Source organism: Lates calcarifer, linkage group LG9, assembly GCF_001640805.2.
Source record: "Lates calcarifer isolate ASB-BC8 linkage group LG9, TLL_Latcal_v3, whole genome shotgun sequence".
NCBI classification, from domain to species: Eukaryota; Metazoa; Chordata; class Actinopteri; family Centropomidae; genus Lates; species Lates calcarifer.
Window position 1 is genome coordinate 20,343,526 of NC_066841.1, and position 18,235 is coordinate 20,361,760.

Genomic DNA, 18,235 nt, shown 5'->3' on the forward strand with positions numbered 1-18,235 from the left:
AAATCAAAATTTTATGTTTTGGTGCAGCATCTACTGATTAATATCTCTTACATTTGATTTATCGTGCGTTTTTATTTTTATCTTCGATAGCTTTTCATCTTTTTTTCCAGCCCATGTGAGCTTATGAAGCAGAGAAACTGCACAAATCAATACAGTTCTAATGACTCCAAAAGTGACTAACATGTTGTCAGTCATTAACGTAGATAGAAGCGTCAGGCTGACAAGTAAATAAGAGATCCGACTGTATCTTATGGTTAAGATAGGAAGTCTTAAATACTACATAACTGTTACATTGTTGATGTCACATTGAAGACATGATTATGAAACAATATCTCTGGTCTGTGCTATAATCAAGATACTGTTAGTTTTGTCTTCTAGGTCATAATCACATGACACAATGTTAAAATTCTCATCTACATTATTACAATAGTGTGTGTATGTATGTATGTATGTATGTATGTATATGCAGCAGAAATAAGAGCGTCTCCTATGTGAAGCTTCAACAGTCACTGTGTAAATCGTGTCTCTTTAACTGAGGTATTCTCAGGACGGGGAGGGGGGTGGATGGGTTCATCGGGTTCATGTAGTATTGGACGCCTCCTCCCATCTCAGGTTGGCTGCTTCCCTGGCTCTCTCGATAAACGGGGTAGCTGTAAGGCAAATAGGTGATGGAAAATGACATGGAAGTTTGCAGTGGAGGTGACTGAATAGTCGAGCTTGACCTTTATTCGGGACACAGAAACTCGATCAGCTGATGACTCCAAAACTAGCTGCCATTTTCAGGTCATTCGAGGCATCTGGCTAACTTGTGTGTAGCTCCAGCCAGTTGTATGAATAAGCCTGCTTTATTCGTCTGTTAGTCGTCCACTGGGATGGGGGAATCGCTTTGTCCTGTGCTGTCTAGTGGAGGAATATAAATCATGATGGCTGATGGATGTTGCAGAGGGATGGAAAGAGGCAGGGGTAAGATTGCATCAGATTCTTTACCGAGACCCACTTATCCCCAGCAATATGTCCAGAGCGGATCACAGCAGCAGGGCAATGACATCCAGGAGTTAGCCTCCAAACGCGTCGACATCCAGAAGAAACGCTTCTATCTAGATGTAAAGCAGAGCGTACGTGGACGCTTCCTCAAAATTGCCGAGGTGTGGATTGGAAGAGGCCGTCATGATAACATCAGGAAGAGCAAGCTGACGCTGTCTATGTCTATGGCCCCCGCTCTACGGTACTGCCTGGGAGACTTTATAGATTATTATGCCCGGATCGGACTGCGGGGGGGCCTGGCGCCTCCGCAGCTCGAGGAGCACAGCAACAACGGCCAGGGCCGCGCGCATGACTCCCGCAGAAGAACACAGGAGCAGCACGCGGCGCTGTCTCCCACCGGCTCTGCGGTGTCCGACGACCATGCCCACCGCGTGCTGAAGAGTGAATTCATCGAGAGGGACAACAGAAAGTACTTCCTGGACCTAAAAGAGAACCAGAGAGGTCGGTTTCTCCGCATACGACAGACTGTCAGCAAAGGACACGGTACGATGGGTTACTACGGCCAGGGGATCGAGCAGACCATAGTGCTGCCCGCGCAGGGGCTCATCGAGTTCAGAGACGCGCTGTCACAGCTCATCGAAGACTACGGCGACGACGAGAGCGACGACCGCGGCCGAGCCGGGTCCAGGAATCACGACGACAACCCCGAGCTTCCAGAGGCTGCGTCTTTTCGGGTGGACAACAAGAGATTTTACTTCGACGTCGGTTCTAACCGGTATGGTATCTTTTTAAAAATTAGCGAAGTGCGGCAGCCGTACAGAAACACCATCACAGTTCCTCTCAAAGCCTGGGCTAGATTTGGCGAAAATTTCATCAGGTACGAGGAAGAAATGCGACGGATTTTCTCGTGTCACAAAGAAAAGCGGACAGATGCTCGGCAGGACAGCGAGGAGCAGGAGGACTGACCTTGGTAGTAGGCTGTCTGTGCTATTGCATGTACTCTAGGGATTCTGTTAATGAAGAAAATGTTCCTAAATACTCTCCATAATGTACTGTAGCCTATGTGTCCCTACAATACTACACTAGATGCTGTGTCCCACCTTAACTTTTTGGCTCATCTGCCAAGGGCTGGTAAACGACTAATTTTAACCTGCCAAGAAGTCATTCATTCATAGCCTAAAGCCTACATCTGCTTTCATTTCTCGGTGCTGTTTCATGCACTGTAGCCACTTAGCCTGGGCTAGTCCAAGTGTATTTGTGGCCCTGAGCAGAATTTCATAATCCTCCGCCCCTTGTGCCCTCTAAATTACAAGTTACAAATTACAATTACAATTATAAGTGACACAAAAAGGTGACACAGTGGTATTAGGAATGTAGTGTAAGCTATGAAACCACTTTGCCCTCAAAGTATAAGAGGTGCAGATGTCCAGAAAAACTGTCCACCACAACTGAACGCTGACAGTAAAAGATGAACATGTATCCATTAAATGCACTATTTGTTCAGTATAGTTTGGTTATTATAAAAAGTGCAAATTTAGAAGTTGTCAAAATAGAAGCATATAAAATTTTAGTAATGATATTTATATGTAAATTACACATAAAAATTAACAGAAGACCTCATATGTAGAATTTTCTAGTTGGAGGCCCCCCTACTGTCCATTGAGCCCCAAGCAGGAACTCATTCGACTTGCAACACACACCAGCTGCATCAACTGATGTCTGCAGCACACACCACACTCACTGCAGAGATAAAAAAAAAGTAGTCAAGGTGCAGTAACCAGGATGTGCTCAGCCAGTGGGATAAGATTGTTTTATGGAATGACATGCAGTGGTGCTGGGGATGTGACAGTGGTGTGTGGGCTTACATACAAAATAACAGACATGAGTGTTTTGGCACACATCATACGCTGCTGGTGTGTGTTCCAGTGTAAGCAATAGCACTAGTGTCTTCCAGTGCTATTGCTTACACTGGAAATTTAAGTCTAAATTACAATTACATTCAATTGTAATTACAATTACAATTACATTCAGCTCACACACACATACACGCATGTGCGCAGGAGACGTTCGGCTTTCACATCACAATAACACTGTGCAAAATGAAAGCAAGGTTCCTCATTCATTTCAGTAACATGACTTTTCCTGCAGTGCAGTGCTGTGGGCCATTCAAATATGTACAAGTGACCAGAGCAAGTAGAATACACTGCAGTGTGTAAAATGTAGCAATGTGTTGATTTGCTGCAAACATCGCCAGCGTCAAGATGAGGGGAGAAATGAAAGTGGTGGTGCGGTAGGAGTACGAGGACACAAAGTGTTATGTGATGGCCTGGTTTTTGATGAACCTTCAGACTGGACTTGCTGCGTGTATTTCATCTTTCATTACCAGTGGCAGCACATCAACACAGCCCTTTGCGTTGCGTTCTGCCATATTGCTGTTGTCATTGTGGAAGCACTAAAGAGTTTACAAAGGTGAACAAAGTTTGTAAAGAAGAAAAAAAGGAATCAAAAAAACTTATTAGCCAGTGCAATCCATCTCCTTTATCATTCTATTCAACAAAGGCACTTAGTCCACAAACACAGGAGTGTCTTTGTGGATCACTGAGTCACATTCAGATATATATGAGCTCTTTGCTCTTAAGCCTCAAACAGTTGAAAAAGAATTGACTTGTGGCATTTTCCAGCCAGATCATTGTAAGAATATCCTTAAGAGGATGCCTCTTCTCATCACTGAAAAACCCAGTTAAGACAAAGAAGAGAAAACACATAGTGGCTGCTATCATACATGTTGCTGTAGTTACATTATTTATACTATATGGCAATTACAGCCTAACCGCTCCAATTTACACATCATATTTTGCTGAAGGACAGGTAATTTACATGTGTTCTGCTGATCACACATGAGATGATAGTGAGCAGCTTTTCATCACTTGCCATGCAACAGCAGCAGCAGTCGTCCTCCCTCAGTGAACCAGAACTCATAGTGCTATACACAATCATGGAAGAAAACAGACCTGAGGGATTGAGAAATGCTCCAGGTAACAGTTAGGCCAATGTGTATAGTAAGGCTGCTGAGTGGAAGTGATTTTCAGACAGATGACTGAAATATGCACCTGAGACACACCCATCACAATCAAGGTGTCAAGCTAGGAGCAGCCCACAGCCATGAGGGAGACCTGTGGTACCCAAACCATTGATATTGTGACCACTTTGAATAAAGCAATGTATATGAGTTGTGAGGAGTTAGCCAAAGAGGAAGTTCCTCCTCAGATTCATTTATATTATTTGAAGAATTTGTGTGGGATAAGAAGGTAAAATTTTCCATAAAAAGCAAAAATTAGACCAGTCTGAAAAAATGTGTTGAAGAATTATATTTTTTCTGCTTCTTTATCTTGTTTATCATCTTGTGAGCCCTGCAATTTATCTTGCATCCTGTTGGGGTCCTAACCCCCCAGGTTGGGAACCACCAGTGTAGTCAGTCCTACTGTTAGTTGTATAGTAATGCCTTTAAAACCATTGCAGATACTTGAAACGTTGAGAATTATATTTTATATTACTTCACTACATGCCCCTTACATCTCAACACATGGACAGTATTTGAGAGTTTTTTCCCTGTGTCATACATTAGACCAGTAGCTCCAAAGTCTACTGCTTAATGTTTGAGAAAAAGATTTCTTTGATTTTGAAACGTTTTAACAATATGTGGTGCTATGGAAATGTGTTGACACATTTTCTGTTCTAAAGTTGTTGGTACCCCATGTAGGACTGCTCATATCTACAGGTCTCTGTGTTTTCAACATGACACAGATAGGTGAAGGTAGAAACTGGACTTATTACCTTGATGTCAGTGAACACCTCAGTGCTCTGTAGTACACTGGGTAGAATAATGAGTGGTAGAATAGAAAGGGCTCTACATCCTGCTGAAACAGGCCTTTAAAATGTCTTTGTACCAATGTGCTCGTTTCTGCAGAACTGCTTACTTTACCCTTCTCTACTATCTACTGATGAGGAAGCGATAACGTCTTAAAGTGTCTGTGTCCTGTGTGTTCTTTTTGGCTGCGGGTCCCAAAAGAAGTGCTCCTTCTCCATTAGAGCTTGAATGGCAGTTTGCTGTACCTTGAGTTCTGTATATACTATATGCGACCTTCATGAAAGAAGAGCTGGTCACTTGTGACAAAGAGCCCAATTCAGACTTTGACTGAAGCAAACTGTAAACTGTAATGCTCTGTAGGGCTGCACAATATATTGAAAATGTATCGTTATTGCGATATCAACGTGTGCAATATCACAAAGATTGCTTGAACTGTGATAAATGGTATATTTCCATGTGCTCTGCATTCACACTCTACTGGTCAATATGTTTGGCCAATCAGATGGAGCCGTTCTGCCCTAGACGCCTACCCCCTGTGTAGATGCTATAAACTGAGGTAGAAGCGCATGAAGAGTTAGGTAGTGAGCAGAGATTCAGCTTGACATTTTTCTGACTGACAACATGTCCGTTCATATTCTGGAAATCCAGCCACTTTAAACAGCCGTATAACAGCCTACATTTAGACAACAATAAAGCACAAACATTATGATCCAACAATTGTCATTTATTTAAAATAGTCAGCACGACTGAACTCCCACAGGGATGTCTGCGTAGACATGTTGGAACTGTGCTAAATGTTAAGGTGCAAGTTGAGCCAAGTCACATGATCAAACACTGAGTAAAAAGGGATAACTCTGTTATTTTTGAACTTGGTTAATGTTTCTGGGTGTAAATAACTGATAGGGAAAAAAGTCTTTGGAATCGGTGCAGTACTGATCAACTGGACACTGGACAATAGCTGCTGCAACAAAAACAAACGGTGCACATGTCTGCATCAAAGCAAGTCCAGAATTTTCCACCTGACATTTTTGCTGGTGATGCTTTCACCTGCCAGTCAACAACGCATGATACATATGCCGGCAAACGTGTTGTTTTGCAAGTTGTGTGTGAAGAGGCAGAGAGCAGCGAAAGAACCATTTTCTTCATTAAGAGTGTAAATGTTTTACTGTTATTTGCCAAATTAAAAGTAATGTTCCTGGGCCAGTAGTTACGTGGCCAGTGATCTTTAAAGGATATAACTTAAAGTCATCCCCCGTAATGCTTTTCATTTTTTCAGTGTCAGCAAAGCCTACTCAGTGTTCAGTTCAATTCAAATCAGAAAGACATAAACACTGTATACAGAGGTATTTGTTAATTTATCGCAAGTCATATCATTATCGCAATATTCAAGAGAGAGATATCGCATATCGCATGTTTTCCTAATATCATGCAGCCCTAACGCTCTGCTGAATCTAAGCCGTGGAGTTAGTACAAGGTAATTCAGGGCCCTCTGTAAGATTAGAGACTGAGGTGATCAAAAACAAGGGCTCATAACCTTTTTCTGACATAAAAAAAAAACAAAACAAAAAACACATTCCAGTACACACCACACACATCAAAATGTTTCATTAAACATTTTTCTTGGAGAATAACTGAATTGTTAAAAATAATTGATTTATTCAATACTCAAAGAAGATGTGATGGTGTGACGCAGTTGGTTTGTCAGTGATAATTGGGACATAATGGAGAATGATAGTTCCACACAATTTACACAAACCAAGACCGATGAGGTTCAGAAATACTGACGATGGCATTACCTGAAATATAATCGAACACAAATTGTGTAAATTGTCTGCATTTCCAAAACATAAGCTCCATCAGTCAGTACACCAGATTCGTGCCATTGGTCTTACTCACCACTCTTAACACAAATACTCTTCTCGTTCACTGATTATCTCCAGTTGCTTTACCTTGTTGTTCTTTTTTTCACTGCTAACTTAATGTCATTGAAACTCAACACTATGCACGTTTCACAATGTGGATGAAAACAGTCTTTGGCAAAAGGACAGCTTCAGAGCAGCAGAGTATCAGGACTCCATCTCCACACATCTTGAGTGACCATTAGTGATTGGGTTTTGATTCGGCAATCTATTTACAAATAAACATTTACATCATTTACATTTGCAAAGACAAATGCATTGTTGTTTGTAATTAAAAGAAGGAACCAAAGCAGTTCTGACTGGGGCTGTGGTCATAAAGTAAAAAAAAAACTCCTTTCCCAAACATTTTCCTTGACCTAGGTGGAAAATATCATAATGTCAAGGAAAGATGTGAAGGAGAATTCATAAGGAGTTAGGAAAAGACAGCTGCAGTGCTGAGAGAATCTGACTGCTCTTTAGGTTTTCTTCCTGTTGTGTTCCTGGCAAACCAAATTGCCAGGGGACACCAGCTGTGTAGGCAATCCTTCAGTATGGCCCAGAACACATTTGTATACGCACTGCTTAAAGGAATATGGTCATATGTGGAAACACCTTTTCACATTATTCAACAACAACAACAACAAAGTAACTACAATTTCAAAAATCACCATATAACTGAGTTGATAAACCAACAAGTATCAACAAAAGCTGAATGCTAATAAGTAGCTATACCTTTTGCTGTTCAGTTTTATATTAAACTGTAGTTCTATTTTTCACTTTCCTCTATACATTAATGAGCCATAAGAAGTGTGAGATTAGAATGCACACTGGACAGTACAACAGTAAATACAGCAACAGATACCATTGCTTTTTAGTGACTTTTCAATGGATTTTCTGTAATGAAATTCTATAGGTTTGAGCTAATCACGCAGACTTTGATTACTTTCATTATCATAGTAGAATGACTGAAGAGACCAGCTGCAAAAATATAGCAACACAACATTATCCTGTTAAATAAACTCAGACTAGCTTCCTATTGTCCTATTGTCTTCTACCTGTTGACTGGTGGACTCACTGGGAGCTGTGGACCTGGATCCACCCTGCTGCTTTGTTCCTCATCTGTGTTGTGTGCAAAGTACCTGCTGCTAGATGCACAACTATTTGGAGTAATACGTTTTTCTCTCTAAGCTTTTCAGCCATTTTTTAAAACTTTGTTATTCATGTAAAGCAATTAGTAGCAGAAAGGCTGTGATATGATAGGCTGGCGGATGGAGCCACGGGACCGATCCAAACACAGCTGGTGAGGGAGAACCACAGTAGACTATGTAGCCCACTCAACTGGGCTGATTGCCACAACACAGCACTATCTGTCTCTGTCTTGTTCCCTCTTTCTCTTGCCTCTCTGTGCCACTCTACTATCTGTTTGTCATACAGGGATTTTTTTGTAAAGTCATTTCTTTTAGACAGAGTTTTTTATTAGACCATGGGCATGGCAACCACTTGGCTGTGATAGGCTTGTCCATTGAAAATGAATATTGAGACAATTTAAACACAGTTCCAGTCTACATTTTAATCACCACTCTAAATCAGTGTACAAAGGAAAATGCAGGTAACCATAGCAACAATACATTACCAGTTAAGTCTCAGAGGTAGAAGTCAGACAACAGTGGCTTGAACTTTTCACAGTTAAAGGATGAAATGATTGGAATACAGCTTTTCTCATTCTGTTGTATCATTACTGACTCCTGATAGAGAAAATGCATCCTTAGGTCTTGAACTTTTTCATAACAGAACTGCAATTAAAGCAACTAATTATTCAATGAAACATACACCTTTCAAATCACACAGGAGTCTTGGAAGTGTCTGAATGGGGCTCTTTGTCTCAGTGTAACTCTACAGCGTTCTGACTGCTGCCAGCTCTTAGGTTAACAGAGCTGAGATGTAATGAAATTACATCTCTCTCTCTTTTTTTTTTTTTTTTTTTTAGCAAAAACTGATACAGAAAAATTTGTGTTAAAAGATTTGGACTTGCGGCAGCCAATTGTGATGAAAAACACAAGAATGGCTGGGTTTAGTGTGTTTGCTGTATTGTCTGGTGTAGGCTTGTATTATAGATTGTAATGGTTCAGTGAGTTGCTGTATTTTCATATGAATGGCAAAAGATATATAAAGCATTCTAGGAAGTATAATTTAAAGCACAAATTATTTTTAAAATGATATGGAATTAGAATATATACCAAATTCTTAATACTGATCTGATTCAGAATTGATGGCCATGGAATATGGCTCAAGAGGCAAACTGAATCTTTCCTCAGCCAAGATATAGAGATGAAGTCTTCATCTTCATGGAATGTGAGTTCCATAAAAAGTATAATGTTCATTTGTCCTTCAAATTCCAAATAATACTCCAAAAAGCACTTTAAATAAAAGCTGCACTTTTGTTCTGCTGTTTTGTAATCAGTTGACTTTAGAGGGACCATTTCTATCCATGCCTTTTGTGTAAAGTGACAATCATGGATCCCTGCATATAGAATCTGATGAGCTGGACTTAAACACAATTGCCATCATATATAGTGCCAGTTTTTGACCCTTTCACACTGAGTGACATTCTGGAGTTCACCATCTTGTGTATGTTAATGCAAATGCCATATTAAATAATCATTGTTAGATGTTCACAGATGCTACAGTCTCACTGAATTTAGTGAAATGACCCCAACATTTAAAATGCAGATTTCATCCTGTGGACATGAACATTGTGAATGTTGCCTCTATCAACAGGACTGTTTGACAACAGCACAAACTAAGGTTGTCACTTATTTGCCAGTTCAAAAAAAAAAGTTCAGTATGTAATCAGTTCAATGCAACAGATCATGCCTCGTACTCCAACAGGAAACATTTGTAAATGTCCTGTTGTCAGTAAAACAGGCTTTTGTTTGTTTGTTTGCTTTTGCTGAACCAATAATTATGACTCCAAACAATCTGAGAAGTAATGTTAGGAATCTCACACCACATTTTGCACCATTGATGGCACTGAACACTCCAGAGGTTAACATAAGATCACATGGCTTACATTTAAATAAACTTTAAAATACATGTAGTTCTAATTGTTTACAATAGTTTTAGTAGTTTACATTTACAACATTTAAGAAGGTTTAAATGTTGTATCATGTCTGTGCTCATTTCATCGCATTTCATGAGACCAAGACAAATGAGTTTAGGATGAGATGAAAATGACCCCAGCTCTACAACCTCACTTTTTCTGACATCATGCAGTATGTTTTTTGTTTGTTTTTTTAGAGTCAAAGTGAATGTACTGAATGTCAGTGGTGGATACTCCTCCGTCTGTATTTGTATTAATGTTAGTCTCTTATATGCATAAATAGTGGGTATTTAATATGGCATAAAAAGATTAGCAACAGCAGTTGGATAACTCTTAAATCTCTAATGTCTGAGTGTTCCATAGTGTGATGTCATAGTATTTATGTTTGCCACAGTTGCTCCCACTATAGTGGAAAACACACAACCATCAGAGCCTGCATTAATGTAGAAAAACAAAACATGTAAAATTCTGCTAAAATAGCAAAGAGCTGCACAGACTGAATCAGCTGAAGATTTTACTGTTAAAGAGGAGACAGCAGGAAATGACTCTGAGCTTAGTGTACATCAACAACTTCATTTTTCATTACTAAATGAAACACGTAATAGAATCCAAATATTTTCATAGACTGCTCCTGGGACAACTGGAGCATCTGTCACAGTTAAGAGACACACTTCTTGCTTCAAATTTGACCCTTATTTTATGTGAACACAGTTCTCCTGTGAAGTTACTTTTCAGGTACGCTCACTTTCAGTTTAATCTCCAAATAAAATAGTTTAGGATATCTGGATTATTACACTTTCTCAATCGTCCCCAGTAATTAGTACCAAAATACATGGTTCAGAAATTTCCTAGGTAAATCATTCCAAGATTACGAACCTGTGAAATAAACCATTACTGATTATTTGCATGGCATACTGACATGAATGTTAAGAGCATGCAGTTTCAGTCTGAGCATCAAATGCCCTCACCCGCTGTAGGTGTCAAGGGTGGCTGTAAAAAGCTGTGGCTGCCTCATTGACAGAAGACTGCAGCTGTGATCAGACTGACTTCAGCCACACTGGGTTCCAATGGTGGAAAGATTTCACAAAATGAGGTCCAAAACTTCTGGTTAGTTTAACTTCAACTGAATTGAATATAGTTTTAACCATATCATATCACAGTCTTGAGATGACTGCTAATTCATCTGCTGAGGCAGGCCATGGCATGTAATTAAATTGCTGCAGTTTAAAGCTGTGGAAAAAGTTAGTATCTGGTTAAGCTAGGTAAGATTTTTGTTTCCGAGGTCAAGAATGACCTTGTCTGTATGTTCTACAGTTTCTCATTACTCATTATCATTGTTATTGCCAAGGTGTAGCTGAATGCTGGTGTCAGTGCTTCAGTCAGAATCACAGGAGTATGAAAGCACAACAAGAAGTAGTGTATTCGGCCATAGTTTGACCACAGCTGCAGGAAAGTGCAAGCAGTAGTGTTTGATACTAAGAATATTGGTTTTGGGTTGTTACTTTGAGGAGATAAATACACACAAACTGCTGGTTTGTCCTTCAAGTCTTGTGAAAATTTGATTTTTAGTGCATGGCCAATAGAGAGCTACAAGAGGAGGGCTACAGGATGTTGGACTGATGAACAACTTGATGAACTATTAACAATGATCTAATGTTTCCAACCCTGACGCCTTAAAGCACCTTTACAATTTGACTGTAAAGGTGACTGTTGACTGCTTATTTTGATTCATGTGCTTTATTTTAGCAGATAGAAATTGTGTGTGTGTGTGTGTGTGTGTGTGTGTGTATATATATATATATATATATATATATATATACACACACACACACATATATATATACACTGGTCAAAGCCAATAGAAAACTAGCTCTTACAGGATTGTTGCTTTAGATTTGGATGGCAAAATCTCATTTAAGATGAAAATGATCATTTTACAGCAGTGAGTATTCAAAGTAAAGAGGTGGGCCTCACCTTGATAAAAGTGTATGTGTATATCTGTGCTTGTGCAGGTAGAGTGATGTGAATGTATACATACTGAAGAAGATGTTCCGGTTTGCTGTTTTGTTTTGCCTTCTGTTCAGCATCAGAGTTTTGGAAATGTATATGTTTAGTAATCATTTAAAAATGAACTGAAGTGAAAATTGAAAATGTGAAAAGGTGTATATTTAGATAAATGTAATGTAATACATTGGTGTGTCCTATAGTCCTGTAGAGTAAGACTTAAAAAACAAGGAAGTTTTGTACTCTAGCACTTTCTTTAATGTGTACTGTATTAGTTCATCTTCTACATGTAAAGTACTGTATGAATATTCATTACTTGCCTTGTAACGTTTGAAACGATGCTACGTTTAGAAATGGTAACCAAGAAAACAAAGTTTTTAGAGTGTATGCATGCCAATGGTTGGGTCCCAGTACAATAGGAAACTTATATGAAAAATGGTGCTATGTTACATTATATAAAGGTGCTTCTATGGACCCCAGCTGAATGCATGCAAAGAGGAACTATCAAAAGTAGAAAAAAGAGAAAATCTATGTCCGACAGCTGTTCTCAAATAGTGCTGCTTCCCAAAGATGTCGGAAATTTGGAAATTCCAACTTTCTATTTGTTAAAATGCAACTTCCCTTCAAGTTACATGTCAACTTTGTCTACAAACTTGAGCACATGGTGTTTCTTTCACCCTGTTGATTATCCTCCAAACACACATTTAGTGACAGTGTGCTAGGAAGTAACATTTTAACTAAGAAAGTTTAAGTGTTGTCCATGTTCTTCCCTATTTTTTCTGAGCTACATCACTGGAGCATGGAGGTTGTTTTAACAATCTGTCAGCTGGGAATTTCCTACTTAAGACTAAGAATGGAATGCATTGTAGGTGCCAGATATCCTACCTGATCACAAATGGTGACGTCTAACTGTAAATATCATCATTAGTGGCCTCCTCAGCCCTAAGACAAACCAGAGCCAGGATCAGGATCCGAATGAGCCTCTTTGTGGTCCTGAGCAAGAATGATACAGAAATTGGCCATTATCATAAAGGTAACATAAACCAACAGTATGTCAAACTGTAGAAGCATTCGGTCATGAGGTGGTTTTTATTTTTAACAAAGAAATATGTCTATTTACAGTTACACTGCCTTTGTGACAAAGGTCTAAAAGATCTATAGACAATCTAATGACATAATTTTGTACTATTAATTCTTCAGATGTTTATGTGTTTAAATAATTTATCATGTAGCAGAGTTATAGGACAAAAAAACATCAATATAGTCTTTGAAAGGTCAAAATTGTTTGAGTTTGGAAAATGTGCTGATTGTTGCTGGAAAAGAATTTGGAAAATGAAAATGTGTATGTTTATTGGTTGTATTGGTCATCTTTCTTTTTGTTTTTCATTAAATGTTTTTACAGTATCATCGGTGCTTTCATTTGTTTTCCATTTTAAGACTCCAGCTAGTACCATACTGTACTGTATGCATCTTTTGTCTGCTGTCCTCAGTGTATTTTTGCTTAATTGTGGATTAATCCGCTGTTGAAAACAGTCCCAAACAAATGCATTTCCTCCCGTAACACTGGTTTAAACATACAGCGACCAGTTGTTATAGGAACTAATCCAATCAGGAACTTCCCTGGTAGGGAACCACCTGTGCAGAGGACCTGGGATATTGATTTGTTTGATATCAATATCAACAAGTAATTAATAAATTAATACAGTAAATTTAATCAGTCTAATATCTGAAGCTGTAACGTAAGATGTAAGGGATCCGCTTCTCCATTGCAAAGAAACAGACACAGCGACTGGGTCTAAATTTATATGGTTTATTAAACTGCTGTTTACTGAGAGTGAATGAATGATAATAAAATAAAGATGATCAAACTAAAATAGTCAACTGACAGATGGTAAAATGAGGAGAGTGATGTGGTGGAAGCCAGCAGGTTTAGGCTAACTGTATGATTACCGAATTCTGAAATGTGTATGAATGAGATTTACAGATTAAATTTACTTATTTGCATCAACCCAGCCATGAACAAGTAATTAATTGTTTAGCCTACTTAAGCTGCCTTCTTAGCTGGAGACTATGCTGATGGTAAACCAGAACTGTGATCTGCTCAGCAGTGTCTGAAGCCGGCAGCTTTTTCACAGCGGACTTTGGGTAAGTGCTCCTGAAGCCTCCGTACTGTTGCCTGGCGACAGCTCTGCCGATGCGTCTCACCTGCTCAGCCTCTGGACATCAGGGAGAGTCCTTGATGTCTAGAGGATGAGGCTATCTCTCCTTTTCAGCTGTTAAAGTCAAAACTATGGAAGATGATTTTACCTTTATGACGTCTCAAGCACTTTCTACCTCACCTCCACACACACACACACACACACACACACGATTGAGACCTATTTCTTTCCATTTTATATATTAAGAAATTCATACTCTTGGCTGTTTCAGGTAACAGTTAAACAATCTGTCTCTCAGTTTCAAGGCATTTTTCAAGGCATATCTACGTACAGCTTTGGCAGTTACTATTTACCTTTCAGCTGTTTCAGCAGTGTGTTCTCTTTCAGCTTCTTCAGCTAATGTACAAAAGCTGCTAGCTCCAGTTTTACATTTCAGCTTTTGAGATATGTTTCTGCATTTCGCCTGTTCTTTAAGCTTCCAAGTTTTGTTTTTCAGCCATTTTAGCAAATTTCTTCAGCTTTCAGCTTCTAATTTTTCCAGGTTTCAGCGTTCAAGTTTTGCCGCATCTTAACTTTTTATCAGCAATTTTAAGCATTGCATTAATGCTTTTCTTTAGTTTACAGCTTCCAATTTCCTTCAGCTTGTTTTCTGCATTTCAACTCTGTTTTTAAAGCCATTTTCAGCATTGCTTCAGAAAAGTTTTTCTTCTTTCAGCATTCATGCTGAAGTAGTTATTTTAGCATTCAATCTTGTGTGCCTCCATGGGGTTAGTCATTCCTTTTTGATGTTTTCACTGTTTTTTGTCAACCTATATGACTATTAAATAATATTAAATATAAAGTACTATAAAGTCTATTTTTGTATTGGTTATTCCTTAATAGAGCGACTGATTCAAGAAAGATAAAAACCACTGGGATGAGATATGGGAGAAATACAATTAGACCTGAGAAGAATGACAAGAATTTTAAGGAGAAGGTGAAAGAACAACTAACAATTTTGGATTGTCTACTAAGAATAACAAAACAGATTTTAAATGTAAGGTTTTAAATGCTATAGCAAGTTTCTCAGTGGTATTCTATTCGTGGTATTTATAATGACTAGAAAATGAAACCGTTGGGTTTTTTTTAGCTGCTTTTTGGGAAATAATTTGAAGACATTTTTACATTTTATAGATTAAATTATGAGTCAGTTCATCAACAAATAATAAACAGATTACTCAACAAAATCTATGTTTGGGAACTGCAAACCTCTATTATAATAATTTTAATAAGAATTTTTTATTAGCACATTTTAATTCAAATGTTAAGTACTCAACAATAAGTGTTTTACATTAAAAGAGAAACTGAAAAACAATAAAAACAAGTCTGCATTATAACGGAAAACATGATGATGCTATTTGCCAACATGACCTCTCACTTTTTCAGTTATTCAGCAGTCACAGAACAGCTCTAGGGAGTTTGATGCTCCCCTCCTGAATGCCCAAAGTCTGTAGGAATAGTAATGCACACTTTATGGGTTTCACACACTTAAGGCTGAAAAGGAAGGAGACAACCATTATTATGTCTGTAGCCATGGTGATGTCAGTAGGTTCTTCTACAAGCAGGTCCCTCACGTCCAGATGTAGAGCAATGCTGCATTCTCCAAACAGGTTTCCACTTATCACCGTTGTCTGTGTGGGGTCCTGCAAAGCCAGCTGGGGGGAAATCATGTAATTTAAATTTATTTTGAATGTTTCTAAACGTGATCCGATCAGGGTGTACCCCACCTCTCACCCAATGTCAGCTGGGCCTTTACCTGGGCCTTTACCTTTTCTTGATGACAAGGGAAAGGGACATCTTCAGTGAGGTGGAGTAGTCTGTAAGTAAAATGAAATTACCCTGGGAGAAGTTAGTGAGGCTTATTACCATTACTGGTGAAAGAGAAAATGAAAAAAAGCAACTGCCACACACCCCTGATAACTTACCTCTCAAAAGTAGTTAAGTAATTGTTAAAAATAATAATAATTGATCAAAGAGGCCAGTAATAGTTATGCCAGTAATATGAGAGTATATACATTTTCATAGTCTTACTATCACAGTGTCCCCAGTATCTTGCTGCTCCTGTGTGTCTCCCAGTGGTGGGTGGTTCTCTCTCTCTATCTCTTTCTCTCTCTCTCCCTTCTCAGAGGTGACCCCAGGAACACCTGTTTTCAATCAGCTCATCTGCCACAGTGTGAGAAGCCTGGTCAGGCCTCCACTCCTCGCCAGATTGTTCCACAGTGCTAATGGTAACGCCAGGTGTCCTTTAGTGTCATAGAGTTGCAATTCTATTGTGTTTATACATTTTAGTAATTTACCTCTCTTGTGTTCAGATTCCCCGCCTGGGGTTCCCTGTGTCACTGCCTCTGCCCTCTTCCTCTTAAGATTTATCTACACCCACCTGGAGAGTTTTGCCATCCTCCTTGGAAGCTCCAGAGCCTCATGTCGCCCCTGCCTCTCCCTCCTATCACCTCTCTTGACTTGGTGTAATAAATCACTCACTACCCTGGTTTTTGGCGTCTGAGCTGTGGCTCAGGAAGTAGAGCAGTCGTCCACCAACCTCCAGATTGCCAGATTGCACCCGATGTAGCATCAGAGTATGAATGTATGTGTATGTGTTAGAGGGCACTGTATATGTATATATGTAGAACAAGTGCTGCATGAATGTGTGTGCGAATAGGTGAATGTGTCCTGTAGTGTGAAGCACTTTAAGTGGTCAATATGACTAGACAAGCACTATATAAGTGCAGTCCCATTTACCATTTACATTTCAAGAGCTAACGGCTAATAGTTAACCTTTCAAAACTTAAAATTGTGTTACATCATCGAGATAGAAATAATATTATTAATGTCCCATAATTTCTATAATATATCATGATATTACTGACCTTTAGAAACTCCGGACTGGAGGAGTTCTTTTGATTCGTTCCATGGATGTATGATTCGTTCTCGCGAGCCGCGTCACCGCAGCAGCAGCTGATGAAGGCAGAGATGATTTCAGCTCAGGTGTCAGGGTGTCATTTCTGAGCCAGGGCTTTTCTTTTGTAGTTCTGTTGTGTTTGTTTTATTTCCTGTTTTATTTTGTAATCACTGACCTCCCTCTTGTTTCAGGTGTCTTGTCTTCCCCTTCCTTCTGTGCTCCCTCCTCCTGGTGATTACCTACCCTGCCCTAATGTGGTTCACCTGTGTCTCATTGTCTGCCCTGCCCCTGTGTATTTAGTGTCTGTGTCTCCCTGCACTCCCTGCCAGTTTGTCTTGTGTTTCTGCCAGACCTACCAGCCTTAGTTAAATACTGTTCTCTAGTAGCCATAGGTTTTGACCCTTGCCTGTGTTTTTTGACCTTGCCTCAGCTCTAGTCCTTTTTGTACCGTTGCTTTCTCTTTTTGCCTTCCTGTGTACCGACCCCGTTTGATTAAAGGACCTCGTTTTTGGTAAACTCTGCCTCTGCCTCCTGTTTGCGCCTGTGTCCACACTGCTACGCCTGACATCAGGGAGCAGGCAGAGTTATGACTGTCTTCATACAGAAACATGACTGAAGATGATTTTTTTTATGGCTGCTCTGTTTATTTTGGTGAATAAAATGCCTGCTGCCCAGTGTGATAGGGACGACTTTATAAATGGCGGCTTGTTTTGTGGCTCATTGAGTAACCCTGGAAATGTCCAGGGTTCTTAAAAGAACCTTTTTAGGAACTGGTATGTTTTTGTAATGGTTAATACACCAGTATGTAGAAGCTCTTTAACCAAAATGATATTTTTAATGCTAAAATATAATTAGAATAGAATAGGCTTTATTGTCATTGTACAGTTATGTACAATAAAATTGTGGGTGCTCCACGAAGACAGACTATGCACTATAGAAGAGATGTAAATACAAATAGAAATATGAAAATGTACACAATATACAAGACGTATACAATATAATACAAGAGATTACAAAAAAAATACAAGAATTACAAATTACAAAAATTTACAATGTCACCTTTAAATAAAATCTACGTACACACAACAGCACACGATTGTGCAAAGAGTCTAAGACACATTAAGGTGTGGGTGATGGATAGTGTCCTTGGCTCTGTGTGTGCATGTGTGTGTGTGTGAGGTGTGGTGTTGGTGGGGTGAGGGGAGTGGGTATGGTGGGGTATGGTCAGTGTTTGTTTATGGTCCGAATGGCCCAGGGGAAGAAGCTGTTTGCTGAGTCTGGTGG

The 18,235-nt window shown here is 39.3% G+C and overlaps 1 protein-coding gene and 1 long non-coding RNA gene across 3 annotated transcripts; one reads left to right on the forward strand and one right to left on the reverse strand.

Annotated features, from left to right (window-relative positions):
• The first annotated feature begins 38 nt into the window (after positions 1-38).
• Positions 39-5,561, forward strand: purg (purine-rich element binding protein G). Its single transcript, XM_018667801.2, has one exon. The coding sequence runs from the start codon at positions 921-923 to the stop codon at positions 1,947-1,949; it is 1,029 nt and encodes a 342-aa protein (XP_018523317.1). The 5' UTR covers positions 39-920; the 3' UTR covers positions 1,950-5,561.
• A 9,670-nt stretch (positions 5,562-15,231) lies between these two features.
• LOC108877689 (uncharacterized) lies at positions 15,232-17,472 on the reverse strand. 2 transcript variants are annotated; one of them, XR_001960137.2, is made up of 3 exons: positions 16,920-17,472; positions 15,821-15,869; positions 15,232-15,707 (listed from the first exon to the last, which is right to left on the reverse strand). It is a non-coding gene; the product is annotated as an uncharacterized LOC108877689 (long non-coding RNA). The 2 variants fall into 2 exon arrangements; XR_001960135.2 differs by having other exon boundaries at positions 15,809-15,869.
• Between the last annotated feature and the right edge of the window lie 763 nt (positions 17,473-18,235).